Genomic DNA, 21,643 nt, shown 5'->3' with positions numbered 1-21,643 from the left:
CTGTGCTTCAGGGGTTATGCTGGCAAGTAAAGCAATTTTTTTTCACCCATTTTTCTTTCTTTGCTTTTACAGTCATGTACCACATAACGATGTTAGGGTCAATGACGGACTGCATACATGATGGTGGTCCCATAAGATTAGTACTGTATAGCCTACGTGTGTAAATACACTCTGATGTTTGCACAAGGACGAAATCACCTAATGACACATTTCTCAGGATGTATCCTTGTCATTAAGTGACTCGTGGCTGTACTTTTGAAAAACTATAGCAAGATTGTGCCTCACTGAAAAATCTTATCAATATATGGTAACAAGAACTCTTAGACTGGATATGTAATTTCAAGAAGCACAATCAAATTACTTTTGCTTGTTTAGGTAAACATTAAAATTTAGCGGCCTGAGGATTGAGTTTACAAGGACCTGGCTTTATAATTTTACAGAGCTTGTCAAATTCACTCCAACTGGTGAAACCATCAACGTCGTATTTATTTATTAGTCTGAATTATTTTCTTGACATACACATACACATTTTTGGGATTAAAATTTGCTTTAAAACAAAGTGCCAGAGTTGGTGGAGCCCTCCTTCCTGCTGTCTGCTTTGTGCCGGGTGCTCTGGCCACACAATGCCTAAAATGCTAGCCCGCCACACAGACCCACCTCTCTTCCTTCTACAATGCAGTTCACAAGTCACTCCAAGCAGCCTTCGCTCCCTCCCAAGTGGGCCTGAGGTCTTCTGCATTCTCAGCGTCTTGCACATTCTTCAGGTTGCCAGCCCGCTCATCACCATAACCACCTGCTTGTTTATGGAGCTCACCCAACTCCTAGCCACCCTCAGGCAGGGGCTCTTTTCTGCTTCCCTCTGGAGCTATCACATTAGTGGGTGCCCAGCATGATTAGAGCTCTTTGGTAGATGTCTGGTGAATGAATGAATGAATGAAGTGTGTAGAGGAAAGCCCAAGGAGACAAGGCTCGACAGAGGATGTGAATAAAAATGCAGGGGGAAGAGCACCTGATTCCGATTACAGCAACCAGGGAAAAAGGTCACGACGGATGCGAAGGATCTAGACAAACTAAAAAGGTGGAGAAGAACGTTTAGGCTGTGCTTTTCCTTAGCATTTCTAACAGACTGTCATTACGTGTGTGGCTATTTACTCAAGTCTGTCTCCCTCTTTACACTGCAAGCTGTTTCCCTCACCCCCACACTTCAGGGCTGCTTCCCACCCAAGGATGAGCCGAGTCACAGGAGGGCACACAGTGCAGGGGGGGCTGGCCCAGAGGCCAGCAGGGAGGAGCAAGGTCATGGGGGCTCAGATACACAGCAGCAATGGCACCTCTCCTGTTCAATCTCCATTTGCTCTTTCCTTCTCTGGAATTGGAGGCATACACTCTACAGAATGATCTTAGGGCTGATCTAGTCTCTGTTTCTTGTTCTAAAGATAGACAGACTCAAAAAGGTAAAGCGAAGTACACAGCAGGATGGGGTGGAAATTCAGACCAACTAACACTAGCTAACGTGGGCTGTGTGCTTATGCTCCTCCAGGTACTTTTCTAAGTGTTTCATGTATATCAACTCACTCTCATTCCGACCTGTTATGGGTTATAGCCTCCCGAAAGCTCTATCGATGTCCTCACCTGCAGCACCTGTGAATGTGACCTTTGTGGACATAGAGTCTTTGCAGACTTGATCAAGTTAAGATGAGGTCATTAGGGTGGGCTCTCAACCCATATGGCTGGAGTCGTTGGAAAAAGGGAAATTTGGATACATACATACACAGGGAGACGCCAGGTGAAGACACAGACACACACAGGGAGACGCCAGGTGAAGACAGACACACACAAGGAGATGCCAGGTGAAGACACAGAGAGACACACAGGGAGATGCCAGGAGAAGACACAGAGAGACACACACAGGGAGATGCCAGGAGAAGACACAGAGAGACACACACAGGGAGATACCAAGTGCAGACAGACACACACAAGAAGATGCCAGGTGAAGACACAGAGAGACACGCACAGGGAGACGCCAGAAGACACACATACAGGGAAATCCCAGATGAAGACACAGAGAGACACAGAGAGACGCCAGGAGAAGATGGATACACACAAGGAGATGCCAGGTGAAGACACAGAGACACGCACAGGGAGGTGCCAGGAGAAAGACACACAGGGAGATGCCAGGTGAAGACAGACACACACAGGGAGATACCAGGTGAAGACACAGAGACACACACAGGGAGGTGCCAGGTGAAGACAGACACACACAGGGAGATGGCAGGTGAAGACGGACACACACAGGGAGATACCAGGTGAAGACACAGAGAGACACACACAGGGAGACGCCAGGAGAAGACAGACACACACAGGGAGACGCCAGGTGAAGACACAGAGGGACACACACAGGGAAAACGCCAGGAGAAGACAGACACACACAGGGAGACACCAGGTGAAGACACAGAGAGACACACAGAGGGAGATGCCACGTGAAGACACAGAGAGACACACACAGGGAGATGCCAGGTGAAGACACAGAGAGACACACACAGGGAGATGCCAGGTGAAGACACAGAGAGACACACACAGGGAGATGCCAGGTGAAGACACAGAGAGATACACACAGGGAGATGCCAGGTGAAGACACAGAGAGACACACACAGGGAGATGCCAGGTGAAGACACAGAGAGACACACACAGGGAGATGCCAGGTGAAGACACAGAGAGACACACACAGGGAGATGCCAGGTGAAGACACAGTGAGACACACACAGGGAAGACAGCCGGGTGAACGTGGAGGCAGAAATTGGAGTGATGCTGCCACAAACCAAGGAATGCTGGGGGCTACCAGAAGCTGGAAGAAGCAAGAAAGGATCCTGTCCCAGAGGCTTCAGAGGGTTCACGGCGCTGCTGACACCTTGATTTCAGAATCGGCGCCCAGAACCGAGACTGAATCTCTTGTTGATTCTGAACCTACTTTGTGGAACTCTGTTGCAGCAGTCCTAGGAACTATTCACTACAGTATTATTATTTGCAGTTATCCCTGAGGACACTGAGGCCTTCGGTCCCGCAGCAAGCGGAGGACCTCAAGCCCAGGGAGATTCTCAGCCGCTGTTCTCCACTGCTTCTCAAGACCAGATTCAGACCTTCATTCACCACTTATGATGAATGAAATAACGGGTTGGACACTCACCCTCTCTGCGCTGGTCCACTAATCTGTAAAATGGGACCATCCCCTCAATCAGAAGGCTGGGAGGCTCACTCGAGCATGATGCTGAAGTGCTCAGCGCGGGCTTGCAGAGTGAGCGACTCACAGAGCAGCTCCCTCCCTTTCCTTGTCCCAGGCCGCAGAACTAGCTGGTGGAAGAACCCAGGGTCCCCTTCTCCCCAAAGCTTTAACCTGACCATAACGGGACGATGAAGCATCTGGAAGGCTTCATTACAATTGCAATGAAAGACAATTTAACCCATTTTTTTATTTAAAATTTAGAAGTTTCTCCTTCCACTCAAACACTCCCCCAAAAAACCCTATCTAAATTAAGTTCCTTTTCTATGTCTTTGGACCTTGACTAAAAAAAAAAGATAAAAGCTCCCACCCTAATATATTTTCTTTTTAACTAAAAGGTTATTTCTGCATAATTCCATAATTATACATGTTTCTATCTAAAGTACTAGTCTCTCTCTCATTGCTCCTTCTCCCTACCATATATTACTTCCTCTAACAAAATGTCACAGAACATCGGAGATAAAATTTCTTCCTTATATTTGTTATAAGAGGAAATAAAGGTCTTGAAAGAGCATGCTCTTTTCAGTCAGCAGCTATCACCAAATGAAAGATTTAAATATAACGACACATTCATTACATTCTTTTATTGTACTTGATCAATTCTGATGTATAAAGATATAAATTAATTTTAAATTTACCATTGTAAGTGTACACACGGTATAAGGAAAACCACAGGCCCTCTCCAGTTCCCCACAGTCCACAAACACACAGCTAATTCACAAATGATATTCTTTTTCTTATATAGAGTCTCATGAAAACACAAGTTCTGCCACTGAGTTCGGATGCCAGTATTCCTTCTGGTTACCAATGAATGCCAGCATTTTGAGAAAACAGTTTTCTTTGTAAATATTCCACCAACTCAAGTCTTGATTTTAGCATCTCAATCTCATAATAGGGAATCTGTAAGGAGAGGAAAATGGAGTTGGTCAGAGTTGGTCAGTCCTCTAGGACCTGAATCACCTTGGGTTTGCCGAGACCTTGTCTGTCTCTCCCCTCCCCCATGGTGGGCTGTCAGCTCCCCAGGGCAGAGACTGCAGCTGGCTTACTCATCCTGGATCCCAGTGCCCACCATGGTGCCTGTGACGTGGCACAGACGCAGCAAGTATTTGCCGACTCAATAAGTGGGATATTTAACTAAGAATGAAACATGATCTCTGTCCTCAAAAAGCTCGCAGAGTAGGTGCCACATCAAAATATATAATAAGTACAAAAAATGAGCAGTCACATAAAGCAGAACGTACAAAGAAAACTGGTGCTCTAGTATTGAGAGGGAGGCAGCATTTTAGATTAGGGTGAAAGGTGAAGCTGAGCCGGGAGTTGGTAAATGACCAGAATTTAGATGCTCAGAGTGGGAGACACGAGTCTGGCGGTGGAAGCAGCCTGGGCAAAGGCAGGCAGGCAAGAGAGAATGCAGGGGCCTGGGGAAAGGGCAGAGCCCACTCAGCTTGGAGCAGAGGGCCCGGCTGCGGGCTGACTGGGGGGCCTGGAACCCTGAGAGCTAGGGGACTTTTTCGTTTCTCCTGGAAGCAGTGAGGAAACAGTGAAGCTTTCCGAGCACACACTGGCATGATTAGTTTTAGGAAAATTAATCTGGGGATACATAACACAGGGTGGAAAAAAAGTAACCAGACAGGAAAGCAGAGAGCAGACTGGCGACAGCTTAGAGAACTGGGGAGCCCCAGGCACATTAACTGGAGACCTCTCACGTGAGCCACTGTTAAGTGGTCTACACTGCAAACACAAACAAGGTCTTAGTCAGATACCTGTTGATGAAGATCCCAGTTTTAACAGGTCATCTTGTCCACTTTATTTATTAAGTCAGAGGGAAATTAAAACGGATATTCCAATAACTAATAATTCTAAAAGCAGAGTGAAGCATAGCTTATAGAGAATATAGGGATGCCTCACTTTGGAAAGCTGAAGGTCTGAAACTTTTGTATTTCAAAACATAAATCAAGAGATTTAAGCCTAATTAACAAAGCTGGCACTTAAACTTTACTTTTAGTAAGTTTGGTCCACTGGGCTGGCAGACCACTTAGCACTCTGGAAAAAGCAAATGTGAAGCAGAAATTGCTTTTGGAAAACACGATAGGTGAGGCCATACCTGAACAACATGATAACCGAGTAAGCGCAGGTGTCTTTGTTTCATGGCCTCTTTCCCCAGTAAGTGTTTACTATTCAAACAAAATCTTTTCGGACCATCAATGCACAATGCTACCCTGAAAAATCAGAGAAAGAGAAACTTACTTTTTAAAACAATCCAAAATATTTATATATTTTTTAGTTGCCAGAGTTTACTTGGGATTTAGCTATTCCTTATGTGCCAATATTATTTTCAAATGAGTCATGAATGTGCTCTCCTTTAACCTGCTGAAAAAGCACTCTATTTTATTAATGTTTATAAAATGTTACAAGGAATCTCCAAAAATGGTATGCTGCAAAGTAGTGTCTTAATTTCCAGAATCATGTCTATTTTTTCACCTTCTTAAGAAAACTACTGTTTATTAACCTCAACAAGTTTTGTAACAAAAACCACACCAGTTTCTTTACCTTTTATGTACATCTTCATCAACCGTAAACGGTAATACAAATCCTTCTTCATCTAATTTAATTTCGACATCTGGTGAGAGAAGAAAGGAAAAATTCTTCATGTGATACCCTCACAAACATTATCTTCCTTTACTCCTCCTTGTTCTGTTTTGACTTCTTCCACACTGCATTTACCAACCGGGCTGAAGGCTGCAAAGTAATGACCACACCAGACAATGGTGAGCATTTTAAGTGAACTGGTTCTATACTCAACCACAACTTTAAAATGAGTGGGTCCTCAAGGTGTCCAGGGTAGGACAAGAACCATGCATACCTTCTCTCTCTCCTTCTGGTAAGTGGTGGGGACCCTTCAATCCAGAGAGTAAACAAAATCCTTTAAGTTAAGCAAAGTTAGACAGCTACACAGCCAGAACCTTTCCTCCCTGGAGCTCCCAGTGCCTCGGGGGAGGTGGAGCATCCTGCACCCTGACAGACATGTGGTCCCTGAGCATCGGCAGCCTCCCCTTCCTTTCCTCCGAGGTTCTGCCACTCCTTTTGTAATGGAGCCCATAAAGTAGGAGAGGAGAGCGATGCGACCACGTGAAGCCTATAAAACACTGTCTTCTTTGAGCTGATTTTCTCTGACTCATCAATTAAAAACATTATCAGGGCAGAAGGACTTGGACTCTCCGGGCAGCGCTGTCCAACAGAACTTTGTGCAACGATGGAAATGTTTACACCTGCGCTGTCCCATACTGCAGCTATGAGCCACCTGATCACTTGAAATATGGCCATGGCCACTGAAGAACTGAACTCTGAATTTTTATAATTTTTAATTCATTTAAATGTAAACAGCCACGTGTACTAGTGGCTACTATACTGGGCGGCGCTGGCCTAGAGGATAACAGCAGCTAACAACTGCTATGTTCCAGGTGTTACTCCATATTATTTCATTTAGTCCTTAAACAAGGCTTTGACGTCACTATTCTTCTTCCTCTCATCTTACAGATAAGAAGCAAGCAGAAAGAGGTTAAATTCTTTGCCCAAAGACATTCTGCCATCACGTGGCTGCCATGTGGAACACTCATGTCTGCTCGACAGCCCTCCTGCTCACTCCTGCTCTGCTCTGCCTTCAGAGAAGGGCCAGCTCCACTTTGTGTTTCCAGACCTTCCACGGCTACCAAATCCCACACAGTGCAAAAGAGGACAGCACACTGAGGTCTGACACACGAGCTTAACAAGAAAACTCCCCACTACTCACCTACTGTGTAACGATAGGGCGTTAACACTTTTGAAGCAAAATACAGCCTTGCTCCCAGCAGGTCAATCAGCCCAGTCATCACAGATTTATAAAGCTGGAAATCCACAGGGGTCTCCAGGGAGCAGCACGGGGTGAGAAATGATTTCACTTGATATTTAGGAAGAAGTTTTGGACCCTAGAAATCATACGTGCAAATGTGAGACAGAAAAATAAGATATAAACCACAGAATAAAATAAAGGTTTCCTAAGAACAAAAGTCTGATACAAGATTACTTTATAGGCATGTTACTTTTCCAAGACTTATGACAAATATCTTTCTCAAAATGACAATGCAAAATATTCTTTTTATAGTTGAAGTCCAATAGTTCAAACTATCTTCTAAACTTTTTTTTTGTTTTTTGCTGAGGAAGATTTGCCCTGAGCTGACAGCTGTGCCAATCTTCCTCCATTTTGCATGTGGGTCACTGCCATAGCACAGCTGCCGCTGTGGAGTGGTGTAGGTTCGACCCTGGGAAACAAATCTGGACCACCAAAGTGGAGCATGCTGAACTTAACCACTAGGCCACAGGGCTGGCCCACTAAATGTGTTTTAAAAGTAGTCAATGGTCACAGAAAGAAAGAAAGAGAGAACAACAATGCTAGTACAGCTCAAGAAACATCTTTGGAACTCTTAGCATTACTTTAAAAACACTCAACTGAAGTTTTTAACAGTGGAAAATCTGATAAAGGTGACATTTTAATTTAATAAGAAAAGGATAACTATGTAATAAATGGTGCTAGCAATTGGTTATCCATCTGGCAAAGAACTAAGCCAAATTGTAGCACACACTGAAGACTATAATAAATTCCTGGTGGATTAAAGGTCTAAATGTAATCAGAAAAACAGTATTTTCAAAAATTTAGCAAACTATTTATATTACCTTAGGAGTGGTAAAATATTTGTGAGACAGGAAACCCAGAAGCCACAAAAGATAGATGGATTGATTACAGAAAACTTAAAACCTCTGTGTAGCAAAAAGACATCACAAAAAATATTAAAGCTAAAAAAATTAAAAACTACACACTAGGAGGAAATATGTGCAACATACATAATAGTTAACACCTCTGTTTTACAATGTGTTTTAGGACAAAAAAAAAAAGACCAAAAACCCAAACCTATGAGTTAGGGGGTAAGAAGGCAATTCATAGCAAATGTAAATAACTGATCAACATTTGAAAATATGTTCAACTTTATTACTGCTCATTAAAATGCAATTTAAACATGTGACATGATACTCTTTTTCCCTGAGTTGAATGACAAAATTAAAGGGAGTAATAACACTGCAATAGAAGTGGGGGAGCCATGGCCACCTTTATTCTTTGCTGGTGAAACGTGACATCTACAACTATTAGGCAAGAAATTCTGTCAGTATCTATCGAAAATTAATCCAGTAATCCCACTTTCAGAAATATAATATCTAGATTAAAAAAATACAAAGGTTCTGGGGCTGGCCCAGTGGTGCAGCAGTTAAGTTCACGTGCTCTGCTTCAGTGGCCCGGGGTTTGCCGGTTCAGATGCTGGATGTGGACCTACCCACCACTTACCAAGCCATGCTGTGGCAGGCATCCCACATATAAGGCAGAGGAAGATGGGTATGGATGTTAGCTCAGGGCCAATATTCCTCAGTGAAAAGAGGAGGATTGGTGGTGGATGTTAGCTCAGGGCTAATCTCCCTCAAAAAATAAATAAATAAATAAATAAAGGTTCCAGTATGAAAGGATATGCAAGGATGTTTATTACAGCATTGTTGATAGAGACAAATGTTGGAAAAAACCTGGAAGTCCATCAATGGTGCAACTCTGGAGTAAATACAGTGAAATATCATGCCACTTTTAAAAAAAGTGCATTTCATCTTTAAGTACTGCCCCTGAGGAACATCCATGATATACTGGGCATAAAGGCAAACTGTACTTTCAACAGTCCCATTCCATGAAAAGAGAGAAACTGGATAGAATGTATGTATTTGTGCACAGCTGGACATAGAAACTGCTGTTAACACTCTTCCTTCAGGGAAGGAAGCAATTTGGAGTAACTATTATTTATATTAGTACTGTTTAAGCTGTTTTAAAGAAAACAGTGGTACCTTTCCATTCTTATACCTTATTTCAAAATGAGCTCTCTTAAATGTGGTGCAGGCAAGTATGGAGGACCAGGCATGGATGTGCAAGTCTGGAGATGCCATTTCTGATCCTAAACAAGGTGCGTGATAAAGTTACGAGAATGAGTCTTTAGAGTACTTGACTGGAGGCACAAACTCCACCTCAACTAAACTCTATCAGATAGAAGTGAAATTTCTGGCTTGGCTTAAAAATATACTCAGAAATGATTTAGGATGTGTTTGGTCCACAGATTCTCACTTTTATGACAGCTGCGGGGAGTGCTAAAACCTTTTAAAACCCTCAGAATGAATCTAGGAGAACTGAGACTCATATGCCTGCAGCACTTGATGACCCCTTCCAGGAAATCTTACACAGCAGGAAATGGGTCCCTCAAAGACGAGAAAACAGGAATGGGGTCAATTTATCAAAGAAAAGGCCATCTGGTGGCAACTAACTCCAGGTGAATAAAAGTTCTGCTTTCTAATGAGGTTACTGAGACAGATCAAAAGAGAAAGAACTTAAAGATTTCAGGGGGTGGGGCGGGGGAACAAAAGGGAACTGCTCCCCCCCGGGGAAATGAAACAACCGAGCTCCTGCTTTTACCTTATAGAAAGGGCATTCTAGGATGGAGGTTAAGAAAAGCTGGGTCAGTTGTGCCAGGCTCAGTCTGTCCAAGTAGGATTCATCACCTGAAATAAGAAGCATCCCAGTCATCATGAAGTTTGAATCTCGGCACGTGAAATGAGAGGAGAAAGCACACAACATTCGTCTATTCGCTCCGGAAGTACCATATTTTTATGACACCAGGAAAGGAACTTGTTAAAATTCGTTATTCCTTCGAGCTTGCCATCCCTGAACTCTCATATTGACTTCCAAGAACTCAAGCTCTTAACTACAGAATATAATTAATTGGCAAAATCTGTTAGGAGAATTAGCAAAAATTTCCTTTAAGTATTGGAGATACAGAAATTTGACATATTTGGGTTGCCTTCAATTAAGATGAAAAGTACCAACCTTTCAAAAGACAGGAGTGTTTTTTGAAACTACATGACTATTACCATTGCCATCACCACATCCCTACAAGAATACTCAGTTTCTCAGCCAGGGCAGCAGTGTCTACCCAAAACTGTCTTCTCTCTCTATGTAATGTCCTATCATTCTTTAATGCTGCATTTATACTAGCATCTGCAACTTCAGATCTCTTCTTTCAACTATTATGGGACAAAAAATAAAGGCAACAGATTGCACAGCGTAAAAGGTACACGTGTGACTTGAAAACATAACAAGGTCAAAGGTTAATTAACCATTTTTTCATTCTCAGAAGTTTTAATCAACTCACCTTGCAGCTGTTGAAGAAAATAAGGGCTGAATATTTTTGACATAAAGTTGACTGGATGGCATTCAATAAGCGAACATGAATGTAGAAGTTTCAATAGTGTTTTGGGTGGAAAATAATTGAAATGTGTGAGTAACGTATTTTCCAATTTTCTAAATAAAGCAGAGGCATTTGGTGGCAAATAATTGAGTTTCCCAAATGGTTCGATTAGCTCAGAAATCTGACTAGGTGAAAATTTTTCTGATTGGCAAACAAAAGTTTCTGCCACTGCATTGAGGATGGGTATTGAAAGAATCTGTTTTCGACAGCAGTACTCCATGACTTTGCTGACAACCTCAGGGTCCAAGGTGAGACAGAGTGATGCCACATGTTGCTCCAGGGCTTTTGTAAAAAATCTGTCATTGTGCCCAAAGTATATGAAAGCCTCTAAGACTTTTAGGAGCTCTTCATTAGTGAAATGAGGGACATGCCTCACAACATATTTACCCAGTTTTATAACCAGAGGAAGCGCCTGAGTTTGATCAAGAACCACTAGGGCGGTGAGCATCTGGCTCAGCGATTTAGGACTCAGGTTGGAAACTACTGACAGAGAAAAGTTGTTTATCTGATTTAGAAACGTCTGGTGTTGGTCCACTTTTTCAGCACACGCCTGCAGTATTCTATAAAGGGCGACAATATCCTCGGGGGCAAATTTTTCCAATTTTTCACCTTGCAGTTGACATATAATCAGTTCCAGTGTTGCACAACCTGGACCCTGCAGTTTAATCAGACATTCTCCCAGAACACAAAGACTGTGAACTTCCAGGCCACCCCTTCGGAGCCGATGATGGCATTCTGCCACTAGGTTCAATAACAAGCTACTTTGGGGATCCACATACAACAGAGTCAAGGCTTGCAGAGCAGTGACCAGACCAGTGTTTGACAGATTTGAAGGTTTCTGTTCAAACTGAATGCATAAAGCTTGAAAGGTGCTATTCTCTAGGATTTCTCTTGGCAGTCTTTGATCGCCATCTTTTTTTTCCACTTCATAAATCCGTTGTAAGGCTCCTGCTGCCATCGTATCAGGCAAAGTTTGCAGTGTGCTTATAAAATGCAAGACTTCTTCTGATGAAGTGAAGTTGCTTAGTCTCCTGTAAAATATCTGTTCGTCCACATTTTTAAGATTTTGTTCAAGCCTGTCCCAATCATGTATTTGAGAGAACACCGGCTCACCAACTGGATGAAGGGCATTTCCATTTTCTGAATGGAACTTTTTACAACAGGCATGATGAAACCTGACCCTGAAAGGCTCAGATTGTAGAGAACAGAACCATGGACACAGATGCTCCTTGACGACCTTGTGAACATGATTTACAGGTTGATTTTTCAGAGCAGCCAGAGCTCCCTGTATCCGAAAATCAGATAAATGACAAAGGTTCCTCCGCAACGTAATTAAAGCCATGCCATCAGATTCTCAACTCTTCTTGATTTATAACTAAAGAATAAAAACATAGTGAAATATCTTGAGAATATGACTCACTCAATAACATGAATGCTTATGAAACTGAGGATGAGTACCAAAAGTGGTTCATATTTCCCACTAAAACATAAGCACCAGAGGAGCAGAGCCTGCATCTTAGAGCTTAGAAAAGTGGCCAGCATCTAACAATAATAATCGCTATCATTTGCCAAGCACTGTTGTGCTTTACCATTTACTAACAATCCTCGCAACAACACACGAATCAAGAGCTTATATGGTCTTTTTACAGATGTAGAAATTCAAGCACAAAGAAGTTATTTTGCCCAGTTTTCACAAGTACTAAATGGCAGGGCTGTGATTCAAACTCAGGCAGTCTAGATTCTAAAGACGCCTCCTATATGTTGGCTGACGGAAGGAATTGCGTTTGGTTAAATATACTCAAAAAAGGCAAAGGGCAAAGTGGCCAAAATTCGTATAGGTTGACACAAAGCAGAAGTAAAAAACGTGCTTCAACGGCCCGGAGATATAGGTTTCCCTTTGGAGTCAGGATTTAGCCAGGATGGAGGAAGATAAAGGTCTAGCTTGGTAAACGGAAAAAAGAAGTAGGATTTAAAAAAACTAACAGGATGCGGGTCCATGCGGGGGGAAGGTGGGCAGCCTGTCCAGACCAAACACCTCGCTTGGGATTCGGGAGCACGAGCGCGCAGAACAGAGCGGACGCGACACCCCGGGGACCGCAACCTCCCTGGAATGAAAGGACCGTGCGGGCCGGGCGCCCTCGAACCCGGCGCCCCAGGGACGTTCAACCCCCGGGTGGGGGAGGCCAGGGCAGCACGGGAGCCTCAGCGACGCCGGCCGGGACTAACGACCGCAAGCCTGCGCCGACACCTACCGACCTCAGCCGGCCGGAGCTCCGAGCAGCCGCGGAGGCACGCGAACCTCGTGGGCCTCCGTACGCGCACACCGCAGCGGCGGCGGCCAAAGCGTCCGGCGCATGCGCAGGACTGGCAGGCCCGCCCACGTCCGGCGCGCGCTGATTGACGCAGCTCCCCTCCCCAGCTTCCTATTGGTCTCGGGCTCTGAGCGTGCGCGCCGCGACCGTGTGCGCAGGTGCACTGCAGCGACCGCTGTGCCCGCGCTCTCCGGGGGCGTCTCCGGCCGGGTCCGGCGCCAGGAGGTGAGGACGCGGCTGCGGCTTTCCCGGCGTTGGGCCGCCTGCCCAGCACAGGCCCGAGGGGAAACGGGCCGGAGGGTAGGCGGCCCAGGGTCGGCGAGGGCACCGGCCTCCGCGCTCCTGCGTCCCTCCCCAGGCCGGGGCTGGGCGCGCGCGGCTCGGTCAGGAGCCTAGCCTCGCGGAGCTGCGGGCGGAGGGCGGGCTGCGCCGGGCACTCGGGCGGGGCCTTCCGGAGCGGGTCCCCGGCGGCGCCGGTCCCGCAGGCCGCTGTGCGCCCCTCCTCCGTCGGCGTGTGTGTTCCAAACACTGTTGTAGACGGGGTTAAAGGGCACATCGGGGCGCGGGGACGCGTGGGAGTCGGGAAGGGGCGCTGGAAACGCGGGAGTGTTCGGAGCGTGCACGGGGGTCCTGCCCCAGCGCTTCTCCGCCTGACCTTGGCCCTGCGGTGTCGGGGAACCGCCTCTGGGAAACGTGGGGCCGCAGTACCTGCTTTGTAAGGTGGTGGTGGGACTAAGGGTTCCGTCCTCTGAAGCACCCACAGCTGTGCGTGGCTCCCAGGAAGGGATCCAGGTCGCTAACTATAATGAGAATAAGCGATGATCTTTCCATCGTTACGCTTTGACAGTTCTCGGTGAGCCCTGAATGTGTGGTGTCTTCACGTTATTCATTCGTCCGTTTAGTGAGTTTATTGAACATCTGCCAAATGCCTGTCTCAGTTCTGTTCCGTAACGATATTCCATGATTTTTAACGTCTTATGTAACACCGTTCATTTTACCTTTTAATTTCCTCGTGGTTTAATTTATCCTTAGATGTAACTGTCCAGAGGAGCATAAAACTGTTGGTGGTTTATTCACCAAAAGCCAAGATTTCGATTTGGGTTTCAGTTTAAATCTGTCCCTACAAATTGACAGTTCCCCCTTTTAGACACTGGATGAATATTGAAAAAAGTCTGTGAGTGTCCTTTATTTTTTTCCTGGTTTTCTCTTCAGGAAAGACATATGGTACTAGTAAAACCAAATGTGGGTTGAAAACATTTTCTTTCTCTTTCTATACATATATATGTGTATACACATGGACTCACATTTGATATTGAGTTAAATAATAAAGCAGAGTATGTGCTTTGATTAACTTTAGTATTATGATGAGTTTATTTAGCATTAGAATCAAGAAGGAACCAAAAATCCTACAATTTCAATGGAATTGTTACTTTTACCTCCTTTAAAAGATCAAACAAAAAGATATGTAAGATTTTGTGAGCAGTGCTGTGTCTCGGCCATTGGTTCACCGATCAACCTTTGTCAAGTGGGCAGTATTATCCTCATTTTAAAGGTGAAGGAGCTGAGACTTAGATCAGCTGAGTAGCTTTCCTAAAGTTACACTGTTGTCAGTGACTGACCCTGGAATCAAGCCCAAGTAGTCTGACCCCAAAATCTGATTTCTGAACTGTGGAATTAGAGCTTCCTTCCTGTATTCTCCCTGGTTTGATGGAGTCTCTTCTTTAGACTTATTTAGAATTTATGCTAACAAATTTAAAGAAGTCTATTTCATATTATGTGTGGCTGTTGCAGTCTTTTTCACAGATTATGAGGGAGAGTTAATAGCTGCACTTTGTTCCTACTTAATTAAGAAGGAAATCCCCTTTTCTGTTTTCCAGTGTCACTGTTGTAGCTATAGCATACGCCTTGGGGTGATGAGGAGGTTTTTGTTACTCTATGCTACACAGCGAGGACAGGCAAAGGCCATAGCAGAGGAAATATGTGAGAAAGCAGTTGCACATGGATTTTCTGCAGATCTTCACTGTATTAGTGAGTCAGATAAGGTAAGAGCTGTCACTCATGATTTGTATTGTGTTTTATGCCTTCAAGTACTTTGGTTGGGAAGTCACATTCGTTAACAAAGTAGGACACTAATTGCCACCATAATCTTTTTTTTAAACACTCAGAAATGTGTTTTATCAACTGTGTTGTGAGATTCCTGCCAACTATTTTTTATGCTTAAGTAGATTTGAATTAGACTAAACAGTCTCAAAGATTGAAACAAGTTATTCCTCAACCATAAATGGAGATAGTAGTGGTTGCCTTGTTTATCTCACGAGGTGGCTGTGAGAACAGATGAGATGTGTGTGTTCGCATGCATCTGCACTTTGCACCGCGTGAATCCTGGTGCCCCATTTGTGCTTCCCCCAAATAAAGACCTTGCCATTCATGTCAGAGTTCCTTCAAGTGAAGGACCATGTAATTCTTTTGTGAAATAGAATTTAAAGAAGCGCAAGTATCTGGAGAAGACTCAGTTTCTTTAGGTCAGGGACTCCTGGTTTTTTTTTTACATTCAGTCTTTGCAGAAGTTCCTACCTTAGGATACATAAGATCTTATCAGACTTATGTTCCTCTGTCAGTTATTCTGATTGAGACCTCCAGATTATACTCTTTCATACAATTCAGGCCATAGCAACTAGCAGGGGCTTTTATACCACAAGAGGAGGCGTCAGCCACTAAGCCATCAAATTCAATTTCATACTTCAAAAACTGTCCTGCCTCTACTCTCTCACTCAAGTTCACAACCCCCCCTAGCTTTTCTCACATCTTTGGTTCAAAAGGCTAGATGACATTAGCACAGGTGAATTATAAACCCAGCTCATAGAAGGAGAACCAGCTAGTTCCTTTATGCATCAAGGCCGGGGTGACTCCGGATGTAGTCACTCACCCAACAGGGTGTGTCCTGGAGGACGCCAATCTGGGTAGACTCTAATTCTGCAGTAACTTCAAAGTAAATTTACATTGCGGGAGGCATGTGATGGAATACACCCCGAATCTGTCACTACAAACAAGGACAGAGTCGTTAACCTCATGTGACTAGCCCTGATTCAGCCCCTCGGGGTCACCTCACCACCTGAGTCAGTGGTTGTTTGACAGTGAGGTGAGTAGATTTCTTTTTAATATCCTGTGGCTCATGTTGTTTGCTCTCCCCAGCTGAATGATTTCTCCAATTCTTGTTCCTGATCCAGTTTAAACAGATAACTCTGTACTTCCTAGGTCATGATAGTCCTTTTCAAGGTGAAGTAACTTTAACAAACTGTAGAAGTTAGTACACAGCTTGTGTAATATCCTGTAAGCATTGACTCACCTGCTAAATGTTAACTCAAATTCTTATCAGTTATATCAGCGTGAAAAATAAGGTGAATTCCTTAGGGCCAAATTAGATGATATCATGAGCAGTAGAGCTCATGCAGTCATTATAAATAGAGACAGTGATGTGCTCTATTTGAAATATTTAAATTTGGGTGAAAATTAGAAACTTGATTTGGAAGACTTGGAAATAGTGATGATTTCAGTTTACCCCTGATGTGATATTCTCAGTTTTCTGGAACCCTGAACGAGTGAGGAGTGATTCCTCATAGCTGGGTTCCTTGATACCTGAAGAGAACACTTTTACTTCCCCAACTTGAAAATGCTCTGAGTACCTCTCTTCAGTTATGCCATGTGTGTACAGGGCACTAGGTCTAGACAGAGGAAGCTAAGCTATTGCCTTGCCGATGTAAGTCAAAATACATACAGCAGGAGATCCTTGACGTGGCATCCTTGTTTTGTAGTATGACCTAAAAACCGAAACAGCGCCCCTTGTTCTCGTTGTTTCTACCACGGGCAACGGAGATCCACCTGACACAGCCCGCAAGTTCGTTAAAGAAATACAGGACAAGACACTGCCGGCTGATTTCTTTGCTCACCTGCGGTATGGGTTACTAGGTATGGACAGTATTTGTGCTCTTAGAGTACTCTGTCATTACCGGCTTTAATTCTGGTATCTGAATGTATCTTTCAAAACTATGATATAATTGTATGGGTTTTGTCCTTTTTGTTTTTTTATGTAAATATTTTATGTATGTATAAGTTTTCACCTACAGCAGCACCTCTGCCGAGCCCCTTGAGTGGTGTTCCTAACCATGGGTGCACATCAGATTCAACAGTGAAACGTTTTTAGAATAATGGAGGCTGGGCACCACCCCAACCTGCTCAAACAGAGTCCCTGAAGGGGCATGGGCAACTCTGTGTGCTGTTGTATTTATTTGTTTATTTTCACAAAAGCTCCCAAGTGGATCTGATATCTTCTCTAGGGGAAAACCAGTCCTCTACGAAGGTGGTTTTCAGTCCCGGTCGCACATTGGCACAATTTTCAACAAAGTACAAAAATGTTAATCCGTTTTCTTACCAGGAAGCATAGAAACAATTCTTAATTTATCCAACACAGAAACATAGCAAATGATTGTTTATATTGTAGAGATGCCTCTCTCTGCTCTAGATTAGGGGTCAGTAAACTCTCTAAAGGTCTGGATGATAAATATTTTAGGCTTTGCAGGCCGTGTGGTCTCAACAACAACTACTCAATTCTACTGTTGTAGCTAGAAAGCTACGATAACTGTATGTGAACAAATGCACTTGGCTGTGTTTCAGTAAAACTTTATTTACAAAGAAACACAGTGAGTGGTATTTGGCCCACAGGCTATAGTTTGCAGACCCCCTGTACTGGATCAGAAAAGTCTGCAGATACAGATATTATGTATTTTTAAACCTATCTAATCCTTGCTTTAAGATTTCCATGTTTTTACACAGATTCATGGAAACAAAAATGTGAAATTTCTTTCTGTTAACAGTGGTCAAAAAGTATGTTTTGTTTCAGTATATCTGGTACTTTTACGTTGTAAAATGGAAGAAAATTATTTGCATTCTTAGTATTACTCAAGGAAGAAATAAGAAAACATGAAACTGTACATTTTTCTTCTCCATCTGTAAGAGCGTGGAATGGTGGTGTTTTAAATATTTTATCTGTTCTGTATGTCTTTAAATTTAACCCTTGCTGTGCACTAACGATCTCTCTGGGCTCTAGGTCTCGGTGATTCAGAGTACACGTACTTCTGTAACGGGGGGAAGATAATTGATAAACGGCTGCGGGAGCTTGGTGCCCAGCGTTTCTGTGACACTGGCCATGCGGATGACTGCGTGGGGTAAGAGCTGCGCCCATCGCCCTGCCCTCCTTCCCAGGAAACCCTTGTCCGTACGCTGTGAGAGTTTGCGGGTTTACAGAACGGGTTGACTTGATTTAGCACTGAAACTTTCATCTCGAAAGTCATTTTAGTTTCATTAGGTTTTTAGCTCTAGGACCCAAGAAGATCAGCCAGAGCCTGATTCACCAATTTTGCTGATTTTTCTCTTTTAAGTGCCTCATTCATCTCAGTATGGGTAAATGGAAGAAATGAGAAAAGTTGCTGCAGTGCAGTTAGCTTTATTGTAAAGCATGTAGGTATTTGTAAAAATCAGCATTTTCTTTAGGAACTTGGATGGTGTGCGTGTGCTTTTTCTGTCTGCTGTGCACACAGGAGTGACTGGAGGCAGTTCCTCTCACATGGGGGCACCCAGTGGGCCATGCTTCACCTTCACTGAGAGAACGCAGGTCAGAGGCCCTCACAGCATGCTGGCTCCTTGACTCTCTCTCCCTTGCATCTTAATGACCATCTACTGCCGTGTCAACCAGAGATATAATTTCTATTTCCATATTTTTATTTATTCTTGTTGTTAAATTCACCCTATGCGCAACTTCTTAAATCCTCTTAATGTATTTATTCAAAGGTCTTACAGCTGTTGTCCTACAACTTAGTCTATCACTTAACCTTTAACTATTTTAGCCAGATAACAGCACATGCTCTTGAGTGTTTTCCTACCAGGTATATGCATTAAGTAAATATCCACTCACTAGATCTGTGCTTATGAATAATAGCAAATTCAGCATGTCTGCTTTCTGCGTGTTACCACCTTGCACAAGCATGTTGGAGGCACTTCTCTTTCCCTTAACTTACCTCCACTTAACTCACCCTTTGCGTCCACTCCGTCCGTCATGTTCTGCAGCTGCGATGCCATGGATTTTTTCCATCACCCCAGTGTGCACGTTCTTAACGGTGTCAAAGCTCTACTGTATTTCCTTGTATGCTGCCTTTTAGTTTTGTCCCTTTATATTGGGCTTCCCCCGCCTTGAACTTTGTTGGCGTTCAATATTTATTGTCCTGTAGGAGCTATTTAATTGCTAACTCCTTGTATAATCCATTAGGCCTGTCACTCCGTCTTGTATTCTACTTCCTCTTCAAAGGCTTTCAGTTCCCATGTTCATTTATTCCATCAAGTGTTAAAAGCCAAGTTTATATTTCAGCAGCCTGAATCTCTTAAATTTTCAACCTAACTACCTTATTTGAATTTTCCCTTTTCTAAAATTAAAATTGCTTCAAGACGACATCCTGGCTTAATGTACCAACCACCACATTTAAGGGGTTAAGAATGCAGACCAGAGTTCAAATACTTGAGTTCAAATCCTTGACTCCCCCACTTACTGCCGGTGAAACCATGGTCAGACCACTTAAACCTTTTGTGCCTCAGTTTCTCCCTCTGGAAAAGATAAGAATATGTGTATTGCGGAAGGTTCTTGGGAAGATGAAATAAATTAATACAGATGTCCTCTTAGAAGAAGGACTGCCATATAGTAAACACTCAGAGAACATTAGCACTCTCTCTGATTATGAGTATTATTATCTTAATACTTCTGAGTTGTGGGAATGGTGTTTTAAATGCAGCTGTCATTATTGGACCCATAATTTTATATACTTTTCCAGGGCTCCAGAGGGATAGATGTATTGTATAACCAAATTTCGAGCTATGTACTTTGTGAGCACCTAACAAATATAATGAAATTATAGCCATAAGAAGATAGAGGTCTAAGTGTGCTTCCTCTTAGTTGTCATTTAGCTTTATGAATTGGAATTTAGTTGATACCTCTTTGAGTTGTGATTAAAAATGACAAAGATGCTATTTGCATGGTCCTGATGCGGTCTTTCGTCTCTGCTCAGGGACTGTAGGAGTGGTGGTGTTGACTTATCCTATTCTGTTAGCACTAAGTAGACTGCTGCATTTTAAAACGTGTTAATGATTAATTCAACTTCCCTAAAGGATGATTGCTTTTTCCCCTATGGTCAGCCTCCCTGGAAAGTTTACCAAAAAAAATTGTTTGCAACTGAAAGAAGGTTTGAGCTATTTACTTAGTCTAAAGGTTAGCATTAATCCAGAGTTATTTCTTAGTGTTATTTTAACCTATAGGAAGAAATCAGTAAATTACCTAGGCAAAATGATGGTGCATTCGATTGATAGAATTACCATGTGTGATGTTAGGGTAGTCTTAGATTTTGGGTAAGTTCTGTTAGCCTCATCAGAATTTAGAATGCCTGTTTAAAATTACAACTTAAAGATTACTGTTTCTATTTTAGGACATTAAGAGAAATCACATTCCTATTAGCTATTACTAAAATATCTCCGTTTCTGTTCTCTGACCTTTATACATGGTCATATTTTTTACACCTCAGTGCTAATGAACACATAATGTTCTGTTTTTTAACTTAATTTTTCATTAGTATTTTTTGTATTCTGAATAGTCATCATATTTAGTATTTTTGACAGTTGCATAGCATTTTGGCAAATGGACAGACTGCCATTATCCCAATATTATGTATTTAAGTGGAGAATTTAGACATTTATTTTTTTTTCCTTTTTTATTACAATAATCCAGTTTAGAACTTGTGGTTGAGCCATGGATTGACGGACTCTGGGCTGCCCTCACGAAGCATTTTATGTCAAGTAGAGGAAAACAGGAGATGAATGGAGCTCTCACAATGGCATCTAATGGCTCCTGGAGGACAGACCCCATGAAACCGGAACTGTTACACATCGAATCACAAGTGGAACTTCTGAGATTAGATGATTCAGGAAGAAAGAATTCTGAGGTTTTGGAACAAAATGCAGTGAACGGAGGTCAATCAAATGCTTTGGTTGCAGACTGTGAGTCTTCACTTACCCGTTCCATACCTCCACTTTCACAAGCCTCTCTGCATATTCCTGCTTTACCACCAGAATATTTACAGGTACATCTGCAGGAGCCTCTTGGCCAGGTAAGCAGTTTTACTTCATGCTTCATGCTATATTTTATCTTACCACAGGTGTTTTGTTTATTTGTATTTTTTTATTACAACAGAGGTTAATAGACTTCGGCCTATTGGCCAAATGTGGTCCACCACCTCTCTTTGGTAAATACAGTTTTACTGGAACACAGGCGTGCCCATCCATTGACATGTCTGTGCCTGCATCTGTGCTACCGTTGTGGAGTTGAGTAGTTACTGCAGTGGCCTGCCACGCGTCCATTACAGAAGTGGTTGTGTTATTATATTACGTCTGTCTTCGAAGAAGTATATGGTTAAGAGCTCAGTTTCTCCAATATTTTGGAGAATTAACTTCTTGGTTTCTCTTTTTAGATGTGAGTCAATCAAGGGCAAGTTGTTGTGGGCGGTCAGGAAATTATCTTAGCAACTAAACTTGAAGGACTTATTTGCCGTAAAGTCTCTTTCCCAGTGCGGATTTTTGGAATCTTGCATACTCTACTT

The 21,643-nt window shown here is 43.1% G+C and overlaps 2 protein-coding genes across 8 annotated transcripts in view; one reads left to right on the top strand and one right to left on the bottom strand.

The window, feature by feature from the left end:
* Positions 1-466: 466 nt before the first annotated feature.
* Positions 467-13,022, bottom strand: FASTKD3 (FAST kinase domains 3). Of its 5 annotated transcripts, none has more exons than XM_014828466.3 (7): positions 12,898-13,022; positions 10,546-12,016; positions 9,810-9,895; positions 7,068-7,242; positions 5,828-5,897; positions 5,382-5,496; positions 467-4,177 (listed from the first exon to the last, which is right to left on the bottom strand). In XM_014828466.3, the coding sequence occupies exons 2-7, from the start codon at positions 11,981-11,983 to the stop codon at positions 4,079-4,081; spliced, it is 1,983 nt and encodes a 660-aa protein (XP_014683952.1). In that variant the 5' UTR covers positions 11,984-12,016; positions 12,898-13,022; the 3' UTR covers positions 467-4,078. The 5 variants fall into 5 exon arrangements, 4 of the variants coding, with proteins under 4 accessions (XP_014683952.1, XP_014683951.1, XP_014683953.1 ...); XM_014828465.3 differs by having other exon boundaries at positions 12,894-13,017; XM_014828467.3 differs by having other exon boundaries at positions 12,625-12,943.
* A 58-nt stretch (positions 13,023-13,080) lies between these two features.
* Positions 13,081-21,643, top strand: part of MTRR (5-methyltetrahydrofolate-homocysteine methyltransferase reductase) — a 29,493-nt gene continuing 20,930 nt past the window's right edge. Inside the window, exons 1-5 of one of the 3 annotated variants that reach the window (XM_070519880.1) lie at positions 13,081-13,178; positions 14,831-14,995; positions 16,766-16,919; positions 18,058-18,175; positions 20,776-21,154. In XM_070519880.1, the coding sequence (XP_070375981.1) occupies positions 14,867-14,995; positions 16,766-16,919; positions 18,058-18,175; positions 20,776-21,154 (780 nt within the window). In that variant the 5' untranslated portion in view covers positions 13,081-13,178; positions 14,831-14,866. Of the gene's footprint in view, positions 13,254-13,676; positions 13,807-14,830; positions 14,996-16,765; positions 16,920-18,057; positions 18,176-20,775; positions 21,155-21,643 lie in introns of those variants that run through there. The other 2 variants (XR_011506540.1, XM_070519881.1) reach the window with 2 other exon arrangements.

The sequence above is a fragment of the Equus asinus genome, chromosome 10 (assembly GCF_041296235.1).
Source record: "Equus asinus isolate D_3611 breed Donkey chromosome 10, EquAss-T2T_v2, whole genome shotgun sequence".
Classification (NCBI taxonomy): Eukaryota; Metazoa; Chordata; class Mammalia; order Perissodactyla; family Equidae; genus Equus; species Equus asinus.
Note: the sequence above shows the minus strand (reverse complement) of the source record. Positions and strands in the feature narration are given on the sequence as shown.

Excerpts from the sequence above, each read along its gene's own strand:
- FASTKD3 (XM_014828466.3), bottom strand. The coding sequence starts at position 11,983 with ATGGCTTTAATTACGTTGCGGAGGAACCTTTGTCATTTATCTGATTTT. Across the intron at positions 9,896-10,545 it reads TTTTCTTCAACAGCTGCAAG|GTGATGAATCCTACTTGGAC; the intron begins GTGAGTTGATTA and ends TTCTTATTTCAG. Across the intron at positions 7,243-9,809 it reads TAGAATGCCCTTTCTATAAG|GGTCCAAAACTTCTTCCTAA; the intron begins GTAAAAGCAGGA and ends TATGATTTCTAG.